This window comes from Varroa destructor, unplaced genomic scaffold (assembly GCF_002443255.2).
Source record: "Varroa destructor unplaced genomic scaffold, Vdes_3.0 BEIS01000006.1, whole genome shotgun sequence".
Taxonomy (NCBI): domain Eukaryota; kingdom Metazoa; phylum Arthropoda; class Arachnida; order Mesostigmata; family Varroidae; genus Varroa; species Varroa destructor.
The window spans coordinates 5,542,734-5,562,470 of record NW_019211459.1 but is presented as its reverse complement, the minus strand read 5'-3'; the positions used below and the strand labels follow the sequence as shown (position 1 = coordinate 5,562,470).

Here is a 19,737-nt window from a genome sequence, read left to right as displayed (position 1 = left end):
TGATACTTTTTGAGTAGAGTTCGAAGTGTAGCTCAGTTGTAAGCTTCTGAAAGTAGCTGGATAACGGATTTATTGTCATGTAGTAACAAGATTATTGGAACATTTATTTCACAACAATTACCAACTAGTAGAACAGGATAATAGGATATAATTACTGTGACTGGCTAATCGAGTTGATCCAACGGGAGCTCAGGTAAACTATAATTGTATGGCTGTAAGGGTGTCAAATTGTAGTCGAGCATTATGTCAAATTCTGCTCAACATAAATCATATAAATAGATTAGGAGAAGCCGGCTACGTAGCATTGTATAAGTAGCACTATTTGGATATTCAATGGGGCAACGGGAAGCAGGATCTGTTGTAGGATTTCAGCAGTTTTGCAATGGAATACTGTATACCTGGCATTGAGCAATTGTTTACGTTTATCTATGTGCAACGCAAATCGAATTCATATGAAAACAGGGTTATAAAATAACCGCAAAAGGATAATGGGTTAGACGGAGCAAGGCAATTACAAAGCGGTAACTGTTGGGGTAATTTATGTTCGGCTGAGTGCAATATCAATGACTTACATGGTTGAATTAGCAGCAGACAAGCGTAAGGTGTAGCCTATGGATCCGTATAGTTATATTATATAATGATGGCGTTGTAATTTACCAAATAGTGTCGTTGGCTGAATCAAAACACTCTCGTCGTGTGAATTCCAAGTCAGACATTTGCTTTTCGTCTAATACTGGTTTTTGTTCCCTGAAGCACAGGGCGTATTGGGGTGAGACAAGGATGTTTGTTGCATACAAAGGAGCAAAAGGAGTGCAAAGTGTGTGACGTGCGATTCCCTAGTGCATTCATAGCTAGGACTGTCAGTGTTACTATTTATTGGGGGCAAAAATTGGTGCTGATATGTTTTACCTCTTACAAAAAATATGACCATATTGGACACATTCCCTACGTCCTACTGTTTCAAGGCATCCATATAAACAACAGTGTTTGTGCAACTGGCCGTATTAGTTGAATCAGTTAACTGAGTTTCTATTAGTCCGAGCCTTCTGTCAGCATCTGCAATACAACTTGGTTTATTTTAACATTTCATTCACTTGGTTTATTACATCTTTCAGAAAGGACTGCAAAACACATTTCTTCTTTGTGAAACATCGAGAGCCCGCGGGAGCAAGAGATAAAATAAGGAAGGTATTTGGTTGGCTGAGTTTGTTCTATAACATACTCTTGAAAAATAGGAGATAACCATAATTTTCCGTATGATCTGTGTGTAGATCATTTAGCACGGCACGTTCTCTATCTGAAGGTGATATACAAGATTTTCGTTGATCTGCCCTAATAATATACAGGCTCTTTTGAATGCTGAACTTTCTAGTAATGCTCCTAAGGCCAGGCGAGACCCTAGACATGTGCGTATCATGTGTCTTTGTATCCCTCGACGGCGGCCTCCCTTCAGCAGAATCGCACAGATGGAATCATGGCTGCCCGCCTTTCCTGTCTGCCGAAATTTTTGATAGCATCGCATTCATCCATGCTCACAAAGCTTCCACCCAGTTGTGTTGCAGGAGTTCCGCAACAGTATTGTGCGTTGCATTTTTTTTCGAGTCGGTGATAGCTGTTCCTGCCTTTCCTACGACTTGATGGCACCTATGTCTATGTTATCCAGTAAGTGACAGATTCCGAGGGCGGAAAAGTAACTATTACCGAATGGTCACCAAAGCAGGGAATCCATAATCGAGCACTCTCCAACCAGCCGGACTGCCACTTGGGAAAAAACTATTCATCAGTAATAAGCATGTATCGTACTTGCGTGTAGATTGATAGCCACGAAACAAAAAGGCACCTTTTCGCCGTTTTCCTCCTTCGTGTTATCGGTATTGGCTAACCCACAGGATCAATTAAGGAGGTTGCTGGCCCCGCTGGCCGCTGCTAGCTCAGGCAGAAGGAGAGCAAGCCGAGCCTGCTTGCCTGAGTCCCTGGATGCCTACCAGCTAGCCAGCAGCACGCCACCGTCAAGAAGCTGCTGCAACAGCGGCACTGTCATGTCCTCAGTACGAAAGGGACTCGCCGGTCGTGTTCTATGCGATGTGCGCGGTGGATCTTGTATGTTTGTATATGTTTTGTGTGTTAGGTGACGGGACTGCAGAGAGAGGTAACCGTTCGTTGTCAGCCACTGTTCTCCATCGAGCAAAAAAACGACGTGATTCATTGGCGCTGTTTCGCCGCTGCCGTGAGCTTCTCTCTTTTTCACAGTGGTTGCCGTTGCAGACTACAACTCTGCGATAGTAGTTTTCCATTTCCTTCCTCTTTCCCAAATATGCCATGCGTGGACGGACTGGCGCTGCTCGCGTTTGAGTCTCTGCCTTCGGAGATGGTCATACAGTGAACGCGTGTGCAGTTGCGCACTAGCAGCCAGCTGCGACAGCGACAGTGGCCCTCTTTCATTATATGCTTAGTAAAATGTGGCCGTAGTACTACTGATCGCTAGCGTTAGCTAGAGTGCAAACGTTGTAAGCAGGCGCCTGTTGACGCGCGCTTGATTTCTGCTGCAAAAGCGCTAGCAGGCGACGGTAAGATCAACGGCTGCGCACCAAGCGCCGTAGTCTCAGCGAGCTTTCGGAATTGCACTGCTGGTGACTGCGATAACTTCGTCAGCTTTCTGCTGTTTCAGCTTTACCTCAGAGCAGCGGCGAGGCCAATAGCAGAAAGTTGGTTACTGCAGTGAACAGTCGACACAGCGTAGCCTGCGTCAGCATCAACGTTACGATGATGATCTTCAAGAAGACTTGAAGAATCGGGTCCCCTCGAACGCTCTTTCCTGCTGCTTCTGTCGCTACTTTGTTATCGCTGCTCGCATCTGTCAAGCGGTGCCAGAAAGAGCCGCATGTCGGCGGCAGCAGGAACCACAGTCGTGGTCACCAATAAAGCGGCCCGTCATCCAGAGATTTGTCGCCGTTCGTTGACGCCGGCACTCGAATCGAGTACGCTGCGTTTTTTGTTGTTAAACGAAAAAGCAAGTGAAGGGACATGGTGGGCAAGAACATGTCGAACTCGGCGAGATTCTAGTTAGAAGGAAGATTCGTGCGAGGAAAGAAACTTCTTCAACAAACTAGTGAAACAACGTTAGTAACAAGAGTACTGTACAGCGACCGTATGGATCCTGCGTTAGATGTTCATAGAATGTTTGGCATTTCAAGCTAAATATGGTATATGTAGTTATAGGCGATAGTGAGTGCAATAGGTGGGAGTATCTTCACCTGTGTGAGTGCAATCACCTGGAAGAGTTACGTTGGTAGCGCATTGTCGTGCAGCGGTGCAAAGATCTACAAAAGGCCCATTGATCGGCATATTCAGAGACATCACAGCTCCGGTACAAAGTACTGTAACCAGCAGGATTGCACAGACCCGACGGAAGGTAAGCTGCTGACATAACTATGGTTTATCTTCGTTTCGGTATATTAGTTTATGTATCACTAGTAAAATGTTCAACGTTTAAAATGGTAACGTTCTCATTTCCTTGAAATTTTCCAGAATGTAATATCACCGATAGGATTCACTCAGAACTATCTAATAATACGCGAGAAAGCACAATTATTATTAGTTAGCGTTACTTAGATGTGTGCTGATTAATTGAATCGGAAGCTATTTGAAACGGATCATGTTAGAAGTATAGACTACTGATATCTGGGTTGGATGGAAACGTTTTTCATGTATCTGTAAGTGGTCGTTTCCGATGCCCAATCGACCTTTTTTATTGGTCGCCACCACACAAGGAAGTACTTACTGTTCCGTTAGACGATTTATATTCGCCATGCGCTTCGTCCGTGGGGGATTCTAATGAGAACCATATTTTGCAGTCGATCCTCTACATCTGCTTGGCCTGGTCCAAATGATTGCAATGTTAGCTTTCGTCTCGTCGAATGATTCCCTGCATCTTCTCATCACGAAAGGGAGTTGAAAAAGGAACGCTTGATGCGTCCGACGGCATTCAGTGACTGGTTTCTTCTGTGTGCATGCGAAGTGTGCATAGAATGTATCGCGTCAAAACAACGAAGCGATTGAAATACTAGATCGGGCTCTGTGTACACTGTTAATTTTGAGTCATTGTCACCAAGCCTTATATAATAATGATTATACGCTGTAAGTTGGATGTTCATAATTATTCCGTCGTTCAGGTCCCGGGATTAGATTCCAAAATGAGGCCTTTAATTTTACCGTTGCGTGTGAAATTTTGCGATCGGTGTTACTATCGGAAGTCCGCGAACCTATCAATTTCGGTCGATTAAATTTATTGTCACAATAATATGGCGATGGACTGTTATTAACGACGCTTAGGCAAAATAGGCCAAATGGAGAACCATCAACAATATCTGAGGACAGGTGATAAATGCGCTTACATCGGTATCGATGCCACCGCAATATTCGTATAGCTACGACAATGGAAGAAAAACAGTTTTGTCTTATTCTGATGTTTACACTTTAATCAATTGCTTTGGGTTGTCTAATATAACATAAGCGTTTCGCCCCATAGTGATCAGCTCGGGTTAGGTGTCGATTAAGCAGACAGGTGCCATATACACGATATTTGCTTGTTCCATTCGCTGGATTTTTTTGTCATTGCAGGACTAGCCCTACTATGCCAAATGTAGCAAAGAATCGGACAAACTGCAAAGTTGCTCAAATCACCTTTTAGAAATTGCTTAAAGACTACTCGTCCTTAATCAATAACAGCCTATGTGCAACCTAACCTGAAAAGTGTTATAGCTAGGGATGGGCACTGTTCGGCCAATAGTTGATAATCGAACCTAGATGAATTTTAGTTCTTTTTTCGCAGGTAGTAGCCGACGGCGTATTCATACGTTTTTCACACCGGAATGAAATTTCTACTTAAGCAAGCAAAAGACTAGGATTTGGTCTTGATTTCCGCCTTTTTTTGCATTTACGCCTTTTAATGCATTTAGGCATTTAAGCCAGCTCAGTAACCGCTCTATCCAGCGCGAAAGGTAAAACGGTCTGCTTTCCATACGGTTCATACCATTTTTCAGCCAGCCGACGTAGTTGTAACGTTTTTCTCCTACCTAAAATTAATTACAGTACATTAAGCGTGATCTTTTAAAAATAGTCAACTCTACACCTCGTTGTAGATCACGATGTTTGTACGAGTAAGGCCTTCTGCTCAACAGCGGCAACTCGAATCCAGCTGAGAACAAAACAACTAGCAAACCACTGAAAAATAGGTCCAAAAGCAGGCTATTGAGGAAAAATAGAACATGTGGATATACCCGAAAAATCTAACCGGAAAAGGCGATCGTTACAAATAGCTAACATATTAGCTAAACCATTTATTAGGCCAAACATGTAACAGCTTATTTGAGCTGTTTCCGCTTACAGTGATCGAACGTAATGGATTTAGTTCGAAAAACAAACGCATAGCCAGGCAAAATTGAGATGAAATATTCATTTTTTCTAAACCTATATCTTAAATGTTCCATAACTTTATCCATTGTGATGATGAAAGCTAAAAAGTATCCTATAGTAGGGATCATTGACCCTGGCTGGAGCCGCTTACTGTCGCTTCATGCTTCTACATCTAGGCAATAGCCAGCAGCATCAGCAGCCTTGAAGGATTCTAGCAAATGAAAGTATCCAATGTCAAACGAAGATAGCGGCCCGAAAAACCCATGTGGGCACTACTGCTTTATGGTTCGACAGGTCCCAAAAATGCTTACATTGTTGATTCGAAACGTGGCTTCGACCATATCATGATCGGAAAGGCATAGGCCTTCGAACGACGTTGTTAAAAGGTCGGGCCGATGGCGTGCCTAGTAGTATGTGCCAATCAGTGACATGTAAAATTTAATACGCAACCGGTCCATTTCGGCATTCAACGCACCGTTACCATGCCATCTCGTGAGGGTGATACGTTTCTGTGCAATGATACTACAAACTAATTTCCGTAGTACTTCTTACAGTGAGTGTTCTAATAGGTTTTTATTTGCGTGACTACAATCACGCACCCCTTTCTATACCCTTTGTTTGTATAAAACGTCAACGTTTTATGGTACTTACGTAGAATACACGTTGTTCGGTAAATCTCTAAATGCTATCTAAAGTTACCACTAGTATAAAATACTGTTTTTTTTTTTATCTACCTTGTTATTCTGTTACTTCTGCTAGCTGGTCTTCCGAGAATCATCTGTGGCGAACTTCTCCATTTATAGTCGTAGTCTTTGGTCTACAGAGAAGCTGGCTTTCCTCGCCTAGATTTGCCGCTCGTGGCAGTTCATGCTTGTATCTATATACGCGATCACAACTCCTACGCAACAGTACCCTTGGCTGTCAGACTGCATCTGAGCTTATAGCTCTAGGCTATCTCCAATGCCTGACTGGTCACCCTGAGAGCAATTGATGCTTACGGGTATCAGTTTTGTCTGCCTGCGAACTGCAATTTCTGCTTACTGCGAAGCGGGAACCTCCTTCCGGAGGCCGTTCCCAGGTTCTTTTGTGTTCGCTGAACCGTGTCTATGAATGAGACCTGTTTGTAGTTCGAACTAGTAACAGGTAATTTTTTTATTAGTTCAGAATAGCTTCATATGCAAGATTGAATAGTGATGCTATTTCAATACAAGGCTAGCGGTAATCTACCAGTACGACCTTTATCCTTATCTACTTTTTAAAAAGCCCAATGTGTTTCGGGAATATTTCTCAAAATGATAGAGAGAGACCTGTTCATTATAGATTAAGACTGTAAACTTACCGTGTATTAATTGTACCTATTAACTATACAAAGGTCCCATAGCAGTATGGGTTCTTAGATATCGTTTGAAGCAGATGGCCGACGGCTTCGATGTTAAACGGGCAAAACAAAGTTGGCGGACATTTCCTGTGATCAGTTTGTTGTAATCATTTGCTGACTGGCATAGGCTCCGTAATCGGACCTAAATACATTTGTAGGCCACGATTCGAAGTACGGCGGAAGAGCATCATTGATATGGAAATGGTATTGTTCCATGTTAACCCTATAACGCAGCTCAGTTTGCGCATTCTCAAAATTTAGATCTGGAGCTTTGTGGTCCTGGTTGAAGCACTGTGTATGATTACAGACCGTTTTTGTGTAAATGGTACGTCCGAGAATATGGGGTTGAACCAAAGAGGAGAGAATGTTCGCGCACGTAGCAGACTGTTTTCTTTGTTGTTGATCATTTGCAGAGAAACAAATCGTAATGGTATTGACGAAAAGTCATCTAATAGACAAGTTTATTCTGTTCGCCAAGCTGTAGTCAGGTGTATCAGGGGTTTTTTTTTAAGATGGCTAGAAGCTAGAAACGGTCACTCAAATCTGGAGGCACACTTTACATTCGTTCCAGCCGAAAGTACACTAGAACGGTTATAAATTGCGGGTTACTAAAGGTGGGCATATTAGATCGCGATGGTTAAAACGTTTCTATGAAGGCATACATCCAATCAGCCTGTTCAGCGTAATTAAATTTAACACGACGAGTTTAACCACGCCTAATTGTCGCTAATTATCTTCATTAAATATATTTATTAAGTTAGCAAAAATGAACATCATGCCTCCCGTTAGTAACAATGTAACAGCTCACAACCGAATTCAATCATGGTTTGTCAGATGATCTCTCCATAGGATTTAAACGTGCACTTTCAATGGATATCTCCCGATTTTACTACATGAAGGCAGGCCTCAACCATGCGAGGGTGCTTGCCTTGTACTGGTCGATTTGCATTTCTTTTTCTAACTGCAACTTTGCAAAAGCCTAATACAATTTACTTATGGACAAGTTGACCTCTTCACATTTTTTAGGGGCAAATTGGCCGTGAAGTTTTGCTGATTTTTCAACGGCATTATCTGGGCGGCTAATGCCTCTGAGTGCGTTGTCATGAAAAGCATAACGAATAAGCGTTCTGCCACGTTGGTTTAAATCACAGGGTTGCCAAAAATGATCAGAAATCAGCTATCAGAAAAACAAAAAGAAAAAATAGAAAATCGCGAAAAAAGCTGTTTGTATGATTTTCATATTGTTTCATTGGTTTATTGGATAAGTTTTAAGTAACTTCAGTCGTGTCGAAAATTTGTTTGTTCAATGAGCAGTATATTGAATAACGTATTGCACTCCTTGTTACAAAGAATCTGCAAATAGACTGGCTGATCTTAGATAGGTGAAAATTGCGTACCCCCCGCATAGACCCCTTAGAGTCGCATAGAGCTTGCAAATCTGCACTGATATTTTTGTTGTCAAAACCTTTCGACCCAATAGAGATAATTGATGTTGCATAATCACATACTTTATCCTACGTAGTGTTTCCTTCTGTAGTTAAGGAGTATTATGCGTTTGTGTGGGGGCCAAATGGTGTTGCCTGGACAAATATTCGAAAGGTCAACTGCTAGCCCTAATGCCTGGTGTCGTCTCTGAATCACAGATGGCGTGAGGCGTATTGTCGCAGCTCGTTAACGGCGAAAGCTGTGTGACTTCCGGTGTTCCAGGAAAATTTCACACGGCCACTCCTAGTGATTGCGTTGATTGGGTAGAAGACTCCGGTAACTTCTCTTCCGTATTAGACAAGAATAGATAGTTTCACGTGAGTGACATCTTCAGATTCACGGTATTTTATATCGTTGATTTTATAGCAAGTATACAACTTGTTTAACAAGTTCATCATCACTGTGAAAAAATCATCACTTACTATTTTTTTTTCATGCAGATGTATTTGTATCTTAGATTTTCTTATGTCTAACAGTATTAGTGAGTGCTACCCGTAATTTAGTGCTTATCACACCGGTACCTTAAACAAGTTTCACTTAATGCCTCAAACATACTTACTTTAGGACACTTGAAAATTTGATTATTCCTGGAGCTACAGAATCGTTTGTATACCGTACTATTAATGCGTGTCGATCTGCGCTGAGCTAATTACGGTCACTCAATTAGCTCAACAGGATTAACACCTTGTCCTTTTTTAATTCTTTATTTATATGCCCTTTCATGCATTTGTTCACTTTCTCTCTCTATTACTACTGTCCTTCCAGAACTGGTCCAACTTTTCGTACCTGGTGAAGTTCGAGAGCTGGCGTTCGTAGTGTTGCAGTCAGCAACCCGTTGCCTTCGGTTGCCATGACTGTGGCCACGATGACGCTTCGGGCAGCGCGGCAGCGCAACGTGGTTTTGGCTGTAGTGGGCGCCTCAATGTTGGTCTCTCTTTTGTTACTGTCGCAGACCCATTCACGTCTTCGGCGAGCCGAGGACGACGTCGAAAAGTGCCAACAAAAACATGACTCAGTCGCTGCGCAACTCACTGTGCGTAATCTTCCCTCAACCCTCAGAGATATTACCTCATTTCTTGGCCCATTAATTTTTCCTTCGCGACGTTACCCACACCCTTGACCGAATAGGGCTTCTGCAACATTGCGTATTTCTATGATATTATCGATGTTATTATACAATATATTATAAAAAAAGAATTCACTCAGTTGTCTCATCATATATTAGGATATCTTCATCGCCGAAAGCTTAGTTTCGCCCCGCTTATTTACGGAACCTAACCCTAACCAAGGCCCATCTGCTTTTATTCATTTGCGTCGAATTTAGACAACCTTTGCAAAAAGAAAATAATCAATAAAATAGCCGTAATGCAATATAGCAAGGTAAATAGTGTCAAACGTTGGTTCATAGTAGTTTTTCTTATTTCATATTACAGGCTTTTGTTTATTATAGAAGGAGTTGGAAATTTTATTTTTCGAAGTTCCTTATTTAATAACCACATATTTTCACAAACATGCACCTATTCATTGTTAGGACCTATTTTAGTTGTATGGAATGTAGGAAAAGTTTACAGGCGCTACAGCCTGCTGTCGTATGTGGTCTTCTTATATTTGGGGTGACATCTCTTCTCCGTCTTGCAGGTTTTATATGAACACAAGGCACGTTTGGAGAAGACACTTCAAGCAGAGATTGAACGAAAGAAGTCGGTCGACGACGAGCTCAAAACCATGCAGTCAGCCCTTTCTAAGGAACGAGCTGTCCAAGCAGAAAAAGTAGCAAAACTACAGCGTCAAAACGATGAACTCAAGGTAAAAATGATGGAACAATCCTGATAAGTCAAACACGAAAATGCCGATATTCCAATAAGCGCTCGGTATAAACGAAAGACCTCACTTATGTCATCATGTATATACGCGCATACGATACTATTAATCCCGCTAGATATTTCTTCAAAGATGTTTTTGTTCCTGCGATAATCATTCACTGCCATGGCTCGGTCGGTGATTGACTGTTAGTGATAGGAACATGCCAGAATTGACCACGAGAAGTTACCGTTATGAATTATTTACATGTTTCATTTGATGTTTATTTGTGTTGAACGGTGTTACGCTGTAGACTAATCGGAACGAGGAGTACATTAAGCTGAAGAATACGTACGAGTCCCTGCGAAATGACAAGGAGAAACTCTACTCGGAAAATGAGGAGCTGAATTTGCAGATCCAAAAACTGAAGGATAACAACCACAAGCTCGAAGAAGAGGCGCGTAGCGTTCATTACACTTTCTAGTATACACAGCGTTGACCAATTACCCTCTAAATGATATATGATCAATAGATTGTTGTTTCCATTAATTAGCAGTTCATATTTACAGCGGCTGGCTAAAATCGATAATCTTTTTTTAGCCGAAGCGCAGCTAACATCCTGAGATTCTTCTGCAGGTCCACAAAATGCAGCAGAGCGAACCTATTGATATGAACGAGGTGGAACGTCTCCGCGAAAGGGTCCGTCAGTGCGATGCTGATCAGGCCAGCCGTCAACAACAACAAACTGGACAAGGGGCAGTTGCCCCTGGACATGATCATGCTGGCGACGAAAGGGTAAGCAAACGGAGCCATACGATTATAAGCTGACATCCGAATTATTCAAGCATTGTATCTAAACAAACAACAGAAAGGAACAGGGAAAGTTAGGGCGTTTTCGCTGTGATATGACTAATTTAGCCGTGAGCTGCCGGAAACTACGTACGCTGTCTAGGCACGCAGGGTACAAAGCCATACGTATGCTACGTGCTACTTTTGCTGCCGGTGCTACTCTTCGGGCCAACGAGAAGGTCCGTTTGTTCGATGAACGAAGATTCCAGGTCGATCAGGGCATAACTACTTTCATGTACTGATTTGCAATCTGTTGGGATACGTCGTACATGAGGAACTCAAACTGAAATCGTTTACTTTTGTCCCGCATTACTCTTAAGCGTCATCGGGTTAGCCGTGCTGACATTGATAGTATTAGTCAGATGGCGCTGGAATGGGCAAAGAAACGGGTCGAAGCTTTCACAAACGTGTCAAGCGTCCTCAAGAAATTCATTGAGTGAGCGTTTCTTCTTTCACAACAATTTTCTACTGAATATAAGGCATTAGGATTTTTGCTCTCTTCATTCATCTGTGGGGCCCCGCTAGCCGAATTTAATGATCGTATCTGTAACTAGTTCCAAGCTTCAATCGCAATTCCAAACTTGACAGATCTCTTCCATAAACCTATACGAATAAACCCTGCTCACAACACTCGAAGAGGTAGTAATCATCGATTATACGGGAGCGCAATTACATCGTAGACGTAGTGAGAACTATTACGTCTAGCAATCAATAGCAGCCGTAATATCAGTACTGCCGCGCCTTAACGCTATGCCACAATTACTGTTGCCAGTCTTTTGTTTTAACAACAAAACTAGCCCGAACCAGCTGCCCGCTATAGGTGTTTTTCGGTACGTTGCACTATAACGCAAACACCTGTTGGAATATCTATAGCCTTTCTAGACATAAAACGTGACTCTGTTTGAACTAACAATCTTGATACATCTATTGTTCATCAAGCACCTTGATCTTTGTTGTTGTTGAGCCATTGTTCAAAAAAACCGGGCTGTCTTCAAGAGAAGATTGGTCAACAGGGGATAGATAACTAAAAAGAAGATGTGCGCGTTTTTTTCACATCATTTTATTCAAGTTTGACATATCGGCTAGTTGTTCGAAATGTATTTACGTATATATTATTACTTTATACAATGATAAACGTACGCAATTGTATGCATAGTCGATGACATATTTGTAAGTAATACTAACAGTTTAAACTGTGTGTGTTTAGCTCGTGAAAAATCAAAGAGTCGTTGCAAATTAATTTTCATACATAAATAGGTGTTACTGCCACCGATTGAAGCTTCAAGCCGACGACCGATTTCCCGTACGCAATCGCGTAGGATTCGACCCCACCTTGCGCCTTCTCTGTCACATCCGCGCGAATCACTCGTTGCTCCGGCGATTCAGAAATTCGCTCTATCCAACGAGGTAGGCCTCCAGGGCCCACAAGTGGTCGGCGAGTCCCCGGTGGGAATTGACGAAAGAGCAAATGATGGCTTGAATTTAGCCCCAAATTCAAACTATAGAGGAGTTATAGCGATACCCCGATTTTTAGCTGGTCACGATGCCGCCAGTCGTTTTTATGCTGTGCCTGCCAATGCAGCCAATCTCGAACAGCTACGCTCAAAGCACGGCATTCGTACATTCTATTAGAACAAGTATGGAAACAAATGAAATTATCACTGTCGGTGAAGCGCGCAACCGAAACGGTAAGGTTGCAGTCCGCTTATCTATTTACGATTATGCAGAAGTCTTCGTATCTTCAAGTTCAGTCCATTCGAAGTTTAATCCCTAGTTCGGCGACTGTTGTCTAACATTGATCACACAGTCGTGTATCGGCTTCATTTTATTGTCTAGGTTTTCCGCTTTACCCCGTTTTAGAAGACCGCAGCTATCGAGCAATGCTGTGCTAACATACTCATCTATATATATATATCTGTCGCGCGTGCATATACACTACTACAGTAGAACAAAACGCGCGAGCAAAAGACTGGACTGGCTTGATTGTTTTTGTTGTGAGTTGTCTGTATAGCAAATTGTACCAAGTGAAACAGGTCATTTCGAAAGTGCCCGCCCCGTCGAGTGTAACAAAGCTGTTCCACCACTTCAGGGGAGACCGTGCTATTGCTGACTGTGTCTATAATCGATTGGGAATCGATCCAATATATCTCTTGTGAAATCTCTCCCCCCTCGAGCGTCAAGCGCGAATTTGATGCGCGCAGAAAAATTCTACGGAAAAAAAGTGAAATAAACAGTTATGGCAGATATTGGGGTTCATCTTATATATATATATATATAGAGAGAGAGAGAGGCGAGGAGAGAGAGAGAGAGAGAGAGAGAGAGAGAGAGAATAGGTACGAGTGTATGAATACATTCGTGGGCTCTCGCGGTCTAAGTGTAATGTTGCGTTCCAACTAACACTGGAGTGTAACTGCGTATCTCAGAGGTGGGAGCCTACTTTTACAAACCTATCCTTATACATTAGCCCAAAATGGCTCTGAATGAAACGTATTGACAACACCCAAATGTTTGTGGATGCATATTGTCTGTACAGTATTTGATAACGCCAACGGAACATGTATAATATAATAAGGTTGTTTGAGAGTGACACATGTAACGAACTCACGGGAGCCCTGCATTGCTTAACATGTTGCTTAAGAGTTGAAACATGTTTTAATATATGTTACAATTTAGATTTAAATAAAAGGCTACCACCTTAAGCTGGAAAACAAATATGATGCGTGGCCAACTTCAAAAGAACGGAGATAACTTAGCATAAGCAGCCTAAATAAACCTACTGTAATGATACATGAATCTATATACATACGTACGATTAGAACTTCATCGCTCTGAGTTACTCGCCGGCAATGATTAACATGTCGATTGTTGGAAAACGATGATTTGTTACAACATAAACTGCATCGATGCTACTCGCGCCTCATTTTTGTCTTCATGGTATTCATCAGCATGGCGTCAGTCATAGCCCAACTTCTGCGTAGTAATAGCGTTACGTGCCTCTCTGTCAAAGATGAATTAACATGGCAATAGATTTCCAATGGACTGCGCCTCTTGGTGGGAATGATCGGCCCGTTGCTTACGCCGTTCGAAACCTGTATTCGAATCTTAGCTAAGGAACTGCACGCGTTTCTTAGCGATCGTGCATATCTTACGCATGGACACGTTCATACGCGTCGTAACTACACAATGTTCACGTATAGCGTGGGGACTGAGTACTTGCCTGTCGGTGCGTTTATAATACACAACAGAGAATCGAGAGGTCGCCGAATTCGATACCGAGCCGTGACACAAAAATTGACCCCCGGAAGCGATGACAGCAAAAGCCTTTCTCAGCAAATCGAACGTAGGCGAAAGCTAGTCACGCGCTGGGTGCTTAACGGCTTAAGCCGTGGAGCCGTCAATGTCCACTGGTGATGGTATAATTATAACTTAAGACAAGGACTTTAAGTTGCACGGCACGTTACAAATAACCTGCGTCAATGTAGTTCCTAAATACACCGACATCTACCACCTAATTAACAAACAATTCTAAGGACAGATGAATTTGACTTGTTGTCAACCGATAGGAAAGATCATATGGAGGTCCTCGAGTGACGTTGACATAAGAACGTCATCCACGACAACCTGGATGACGTTCTTCATAAGTGAGCCATAATTTGGGATATTGATGAATTGATAGTTTTCGAATCTCTTCAAATGTCGTACAAAACCCAGTTGTCTGTAACCTCCGTCTAAATGTTGTCTAAGAAAGCATCCGTTATTTTTAATAAAATAATGAATACTTAAAAATATACACTTCGGAGATAATCATTAGGGTACTTTTGGTTGTTACAGCATAATTGGTCATTCACGCATGCAATATAGTTGTTTTCGGTGTGCTTTTTTTGAAATAAAAACGCACTGGCCTTCGATAAACCTGTCGTCGGAAGCAATAACTGTAAACATTTTTCCTATCTTTGTTTCACTAATCGAATCTATTTGATATAACACTTAACATCCCTAACAAGGTGTGTCATGCTCAAATTAACAATTGCTTGTACATTGGTCTCAATTGGGTGGTGGTCTTTGCATCTGGGGGTTCGGCGGTTTTTCAAGACGGGTGCTGGAAACGAAGTATCACGGACCTTCGACGCGGCAGCTACGGGACAGTTTTCCGGACCGGTCATAGCTGGTAGCGATACAAATGCCGGAGCAGCGAAATCCAACGATTCCTTAGCCCAGGCTGGCGCCCCGGATGAGATGACGGTACGTCTCGTTGTCAGGGACATTAAGCCGGTTCAAGCAGAAATGCAATATAGAAAACAAATGACACGGGTGGTTGCTGATATGAGAACGATTTTTAGGTAATAGCTGTGTAGGTTTTTAGGTGTAGCTGGATAATGGTCGTTCGATTACAGGGCCGATTAGGCAGCGTCTCTTCTACTTGACAAAAAGAAACTAGCCCATTTCAGTGGTTTATAGCACAGCCATTAATAATTGTGTCAGGTTTGGTAGATCATGTATATTCGTAATGTTTACCCTGTTACTTTTCCGATAATAGCAGCAATAGGAAAGTCGGGAGCCCTTCAAATTGAAACTACAGTTTCTCGTATTTCAATTTCTGTGACAGCTCGTTAAATGTGTGAGTTGGACACATGGAGGGGGATGTAGGATATCACGCAGGCTACACACACATAGCTTTGATTCTTTTTGCAAGTCATTTTCGCATGGCAAATGTGATCCTATATGCTGATTAATTCCTATGCTTTGATTAAAAACGTGCACGTAATTAGAATTTTAATCATTCAATTCTAATACCTAAATACGGTGGTGCGTTTAAATTGGAAAAAAAATGAGCGGGCTCTTTGCCGTAACGGGAAGACGTTGGACGAACCCCCCACTAACACTCGACGTTCCACTTTTTGCCGGGCACTGACTGCGTATGTTATTGCCAGTTTTTATGCGGCTTCGAAAAAAAATCCGATTTGTCAAAATGATCCAAAACGCTATTTGTGATGCGCTGAAGTTCTGCGAAACGAGCACCGAGAGGAGATTGTACGTTGGATCGTCCAGCCAAACCTCAACCATTAGCTTTTCTGAGACTCTCGGCTCTTTTTTGCCAGTTCTGAGCCCTGTATTTTTTGCGATCAGCCCAAAATGTAGTACATTTGAGTTAACACCTTGCAATGTTACCTGACGAGCAGTTGTTATTGTTTGAAATACTTTTGTGGATCAAAGTACGATTATAGTAAATGTAACTAGTTAGTGGTTAAGTCCAGAATTGTAGTTTTTGTGGATAGTGGTTAATAGTTAATAAATATGACCATCAGGGATGCCACCTTTAGCGCATGCTGAAGAAGTTCCGATCAAGTATCTGCTTCTGTTCAGATGCACAGAACAAGTCTCAATTTAGACGCATCACCCTATATATGGCAGCTTTTGCAATGGAATACCTGCGACATCCAGTGAACGGTAGCACGTTATTGGTAATATGTGCAAAATCTAGTATAATAAAAACCTCAAACATGTTTCTATATTTGCTTTTTTGTGTTCTGTTTTGTTCTGTTGGTCACCAAAGCCGGATATGGCTGTTCTTCCGGTGCCTCAGGGAAAAAATTTGGGAGTTTCCTCGAGCGCTAAGCCTTTACCAGTTGCTGGTGAAGCAGTTGACGTTGCGGATGCACCCGCAGGAGCTGAGGCTGCTGGCGGCGATGAGAACAAAGGAATTTTAAACGTTCCGCTTGATTCCATGCAGCAGGTAAGTTACGCAAGCTGAGCCTCTATTCTCTGAGGTTTAGCAGGTCGACACAGGTTTAGTGGGCTAGTTATAATGCATTTACATTGAAATCAGAGGAATGAGTGGTTGATACACGCTGCGTAAGTTACGAGTTGTGCAAGATGCGTACGAGGTAAATGTTTCATAGCATATTTATAAAGCTACGGTAAAATTAGATTTTTCCAATAAAGATTACATGCATCTGGAGTTGTGTCCTTCAGTGTGGTAATGACCAGTTTACGACGAATCAAGCTACTGTACAATGTTATTGTTCAATGACTTTTACCATAGATGGTGTTTTGACAGAAGAGCGTAAGTTGTTCGCGTGCAGTTAATGAAATCTGACTGCATGTCAATGTATAGTGAATGCTTTGTGTCAAAATGAGGTTCTTAAGAAATCGTTACTACACATCACTGTATTCAAATTTCTTCTACTACATTGGAGGTTTGCCCTTGAAAGAAATTGCATCACACACAAACTGCTATAGGCGTTCCCTCTTACTGCCTATAAGTTTGCCTGCTAGCTAAGTATGACTTTTTACGTCCTCTCTTTCATTAATTTCACCAGGCTGATGCAGCAGGCGAGCGCAAATCTCTCCTAGGTCATCAATTCGGTGCGAATGTCGATCGAAACGAGGTAGCGGTGTTTCGTCAAAACGGCAACGCGAAGGCCGTCGAGAAGGAGGATCGAGATTATCCCGATAATTTGAAGGATGATGACGCAGGGCCAGATGACGGCGAAGAGGGTGGCGGTGGAAATGACAACAAAAAAAATCCGCAGGCTCCACAACCGGGTGACGAAAATGATGCCGTCGCAGGCAACGTCGCCCTTGAAGACCTCAATAACCACAACGCCGCTGGTGGTGCCGCAGTTGGTAGTAATCTCAAATTAAACCCTGATTTTGAGGACCCTAATATCAATGTCAACGTTGAGCCACCACGCGGCGTGAAGGTTCTTCCAAAGTGAAAGAATAGTTACAGAACGTAAATAAAGTTGAATTAAAGTTCTGGTTCGAATACACCGAAAAGCTGGTCGTAGTAGCTTTTTCCTATGGGTATTTGACTATTTCTCAATGGTTTCTCATTGCTCCGATTTAACTAACATCTCAAGACGCAGCAGAATTGTTTTAAATGTTTCAGTGACTTACTTTTTTGGCTTTTTTTTTTTTTAGTAGAATTTATCTCTAAACATTTCTAGCGAATTTGTATGTGTGTATGAACATGTATTGTAAAGGGACACTGTCCCGTTCCTAAAATGCAAAATATTGTACTGTTAACGTGGTTGGAACGAGTTGCGAAGATGAAATCTATGAATGGGTGACCCAAAAACCAAATCGTAATAGGTACATGTACCCGATAAGATAGAGGAGATAAGATATCGTTTTTTTTTTTCGAATAATGATGAAAGCTAATTATAATGACGATATTGATGATAACGTTAATAATAATGGTTTTTATGATAGGCACAAGTAATTGCTGATGCAAGGCATTTTGCGTAAAAACAGAGGACTACAATTTGTCTGTGCTCGGTTTCCGCTGAACGCGTCAACCGCTAGGCCGATGACTCGCTTCATTGTCGAACGAACGAAGGAAGGAAGGAACACCTTTCGTGCACCTCGACAAATGATTTGCCGAGTGTGCAGAAGTGATTGTTATTAACTAACGGGACACAACCTGAATCAGTAAATAAAAAGCCGTCACTAAATCCCAGGCCGGATGAAGTAAAAAACTGTAGAAACTATTGCTTATTTTAAACACTACGAACACCCATCAGCGCCCTTTTCGCTCGAGAGGCACTTAGCCTCGTCTGCAGTGTTCTTGACCGCCGTGAACTAGAGAAAAAAGAATGTATTGATCCTTTTTAGGAGAAATGTACAGTATTGAATTCAGAGTAGTGAACCGTCTACAATTGTCGAATATGCTTAGCCATGAAGATGCTGCTAGCGACAGTTGATACTATGAGGTGCGGGGACAAGCGTCCCGATGGAACGTTCTTCGGACGCGAGCCTCACAATAAAAGCGAGTGAACTGACGTTGTCGTCTACCGTATAAAAGAGTCGATACAGATATGGCCAACTAAAACACAGTAACTGTAAATATATGTACACCAAGTAAACATGAGTAGCGACTAAGAAGCTTACTACTGGAAAATGGCTGTCATTTTTGTTACGCTCTGCGTCAAAGGGGAGCGGGTGCTCGTTAACGTTGATCGACGACATTAACAGTCTTCGAAAAAAATCCATACAACAGATCCTTAGCGCTTAGCTCACAGGCAGGTGCTTACTGATAAAAGCGTGAGATACCCGTTTCGAAAACGCAGAAAAGAATCTCCAAAATAATGTTATGTTTTTTTTCTAAAGCAATGCATCTTCGTAGCGCTTCCCGGACTGCGAGCATGGATTGTCTCTATGTCCCTGTGTGTAGATTTTGGAGATGAGAGATCTATTACCTTCAAGAGATTTCAGTTGAATTACTTTAATTTTGGTTATCGCTGCAGCTCTTTAAGCGTATTCAGGTATGAATCCCGAAATGCCTACAGGATAGAGGCGCGTTTGTGTTGCCTTCCTTTGATCCGAGCGAGGACGATATTCATTTTGCCTTCGTAAGATCAGGACTACTGCTACCGTATATTATTACATTTAGGATAACGCTTTCAGTTTGGGTGCACGAGGAATAAGCCTAGTGTCCGCCGCCGTAATGGAATCGGCTGGTTACAAGTCGTTCACCCTCAATGCAGAGTACACAACTCTGAATGTTTGGCATAAAAACAAAAGCTAAGGCTAATAACTGTCTTGCAGGATCTCGACGCTACCGTCTGCTGCTTTCTACGAGTTTACGGTGGCTAATGAAAGCAGAGATCCAATTCCTTAATTATTTTTCGTAACGTTTCCAGACTATATACAATCAATATTCTACTATAATGGGTCATTCTGCTATAGTGTGCTCGGTCTAGTTTATTCGAAAAATGTATAAACCATCGGCTTTGTGGACTATTTCGCATGTTTTCATCGTGAACGCAAGGCATTCAGGCCGTAGGACAGCGGCATAAATAAGTAAC

General features: G+C 42.1%; 1 protein-coding gene across 10 annotated transcripts; it reads left to right on the top strand.

Annotated features, from left to right (window-relative positions):
• Positions 1 to 724: 724 nt before the first annotated feature.
• Positions 725 to 18,830, top strand: LOC111252375 (uncharacterized). 10 transcript variants are annotated; one of them, XM_086991957.1, is made up of 10 exons: positions 725 to 3,412; positions 8,437 to 8,554; positions 9,044 to 9,311; positions 9,917 to 10,084; positions 10,392 to 10,535; positions 10,715 to 10,873; positions 12,185 to 12,334; positions 15,020 to 15,169; positions 16,482 to 16,661; positions 17,248 to 18,830. In XM_086991957.1, the coding sequence occupies exons 3-10, from the start codon at positions 9,129 to 9,131 to the stop codon at positions 17,644 to 17,646; spliced, it is 1,533 nt and encodes a 510-aa protein (XP_086848083.1). In that variant the 5' UTR covers positions 725 to 3,412; positions 8,437 to 8,554; positions 9,044 to 9,128; the 3' UTR covers positions 17,647 to 18,830. The 10 variants fall into 10 exon arrangements, with proteins under 10 accessions (XP_086848083.1, XP_022665883.1, XP_022665881.1 ...); XM_022810146.2 differs by having other exon boundaries at positions 726 to 3,412; positions 8,501 to 8,595; XM_086991955.1 differs by having other exon boundaries at positions 726 to 3,412; positions 8,437 to 8,595.
• The last annotated feature ends 907 nt before the right edge of the window (positions 18,831 to 19,737 follow it).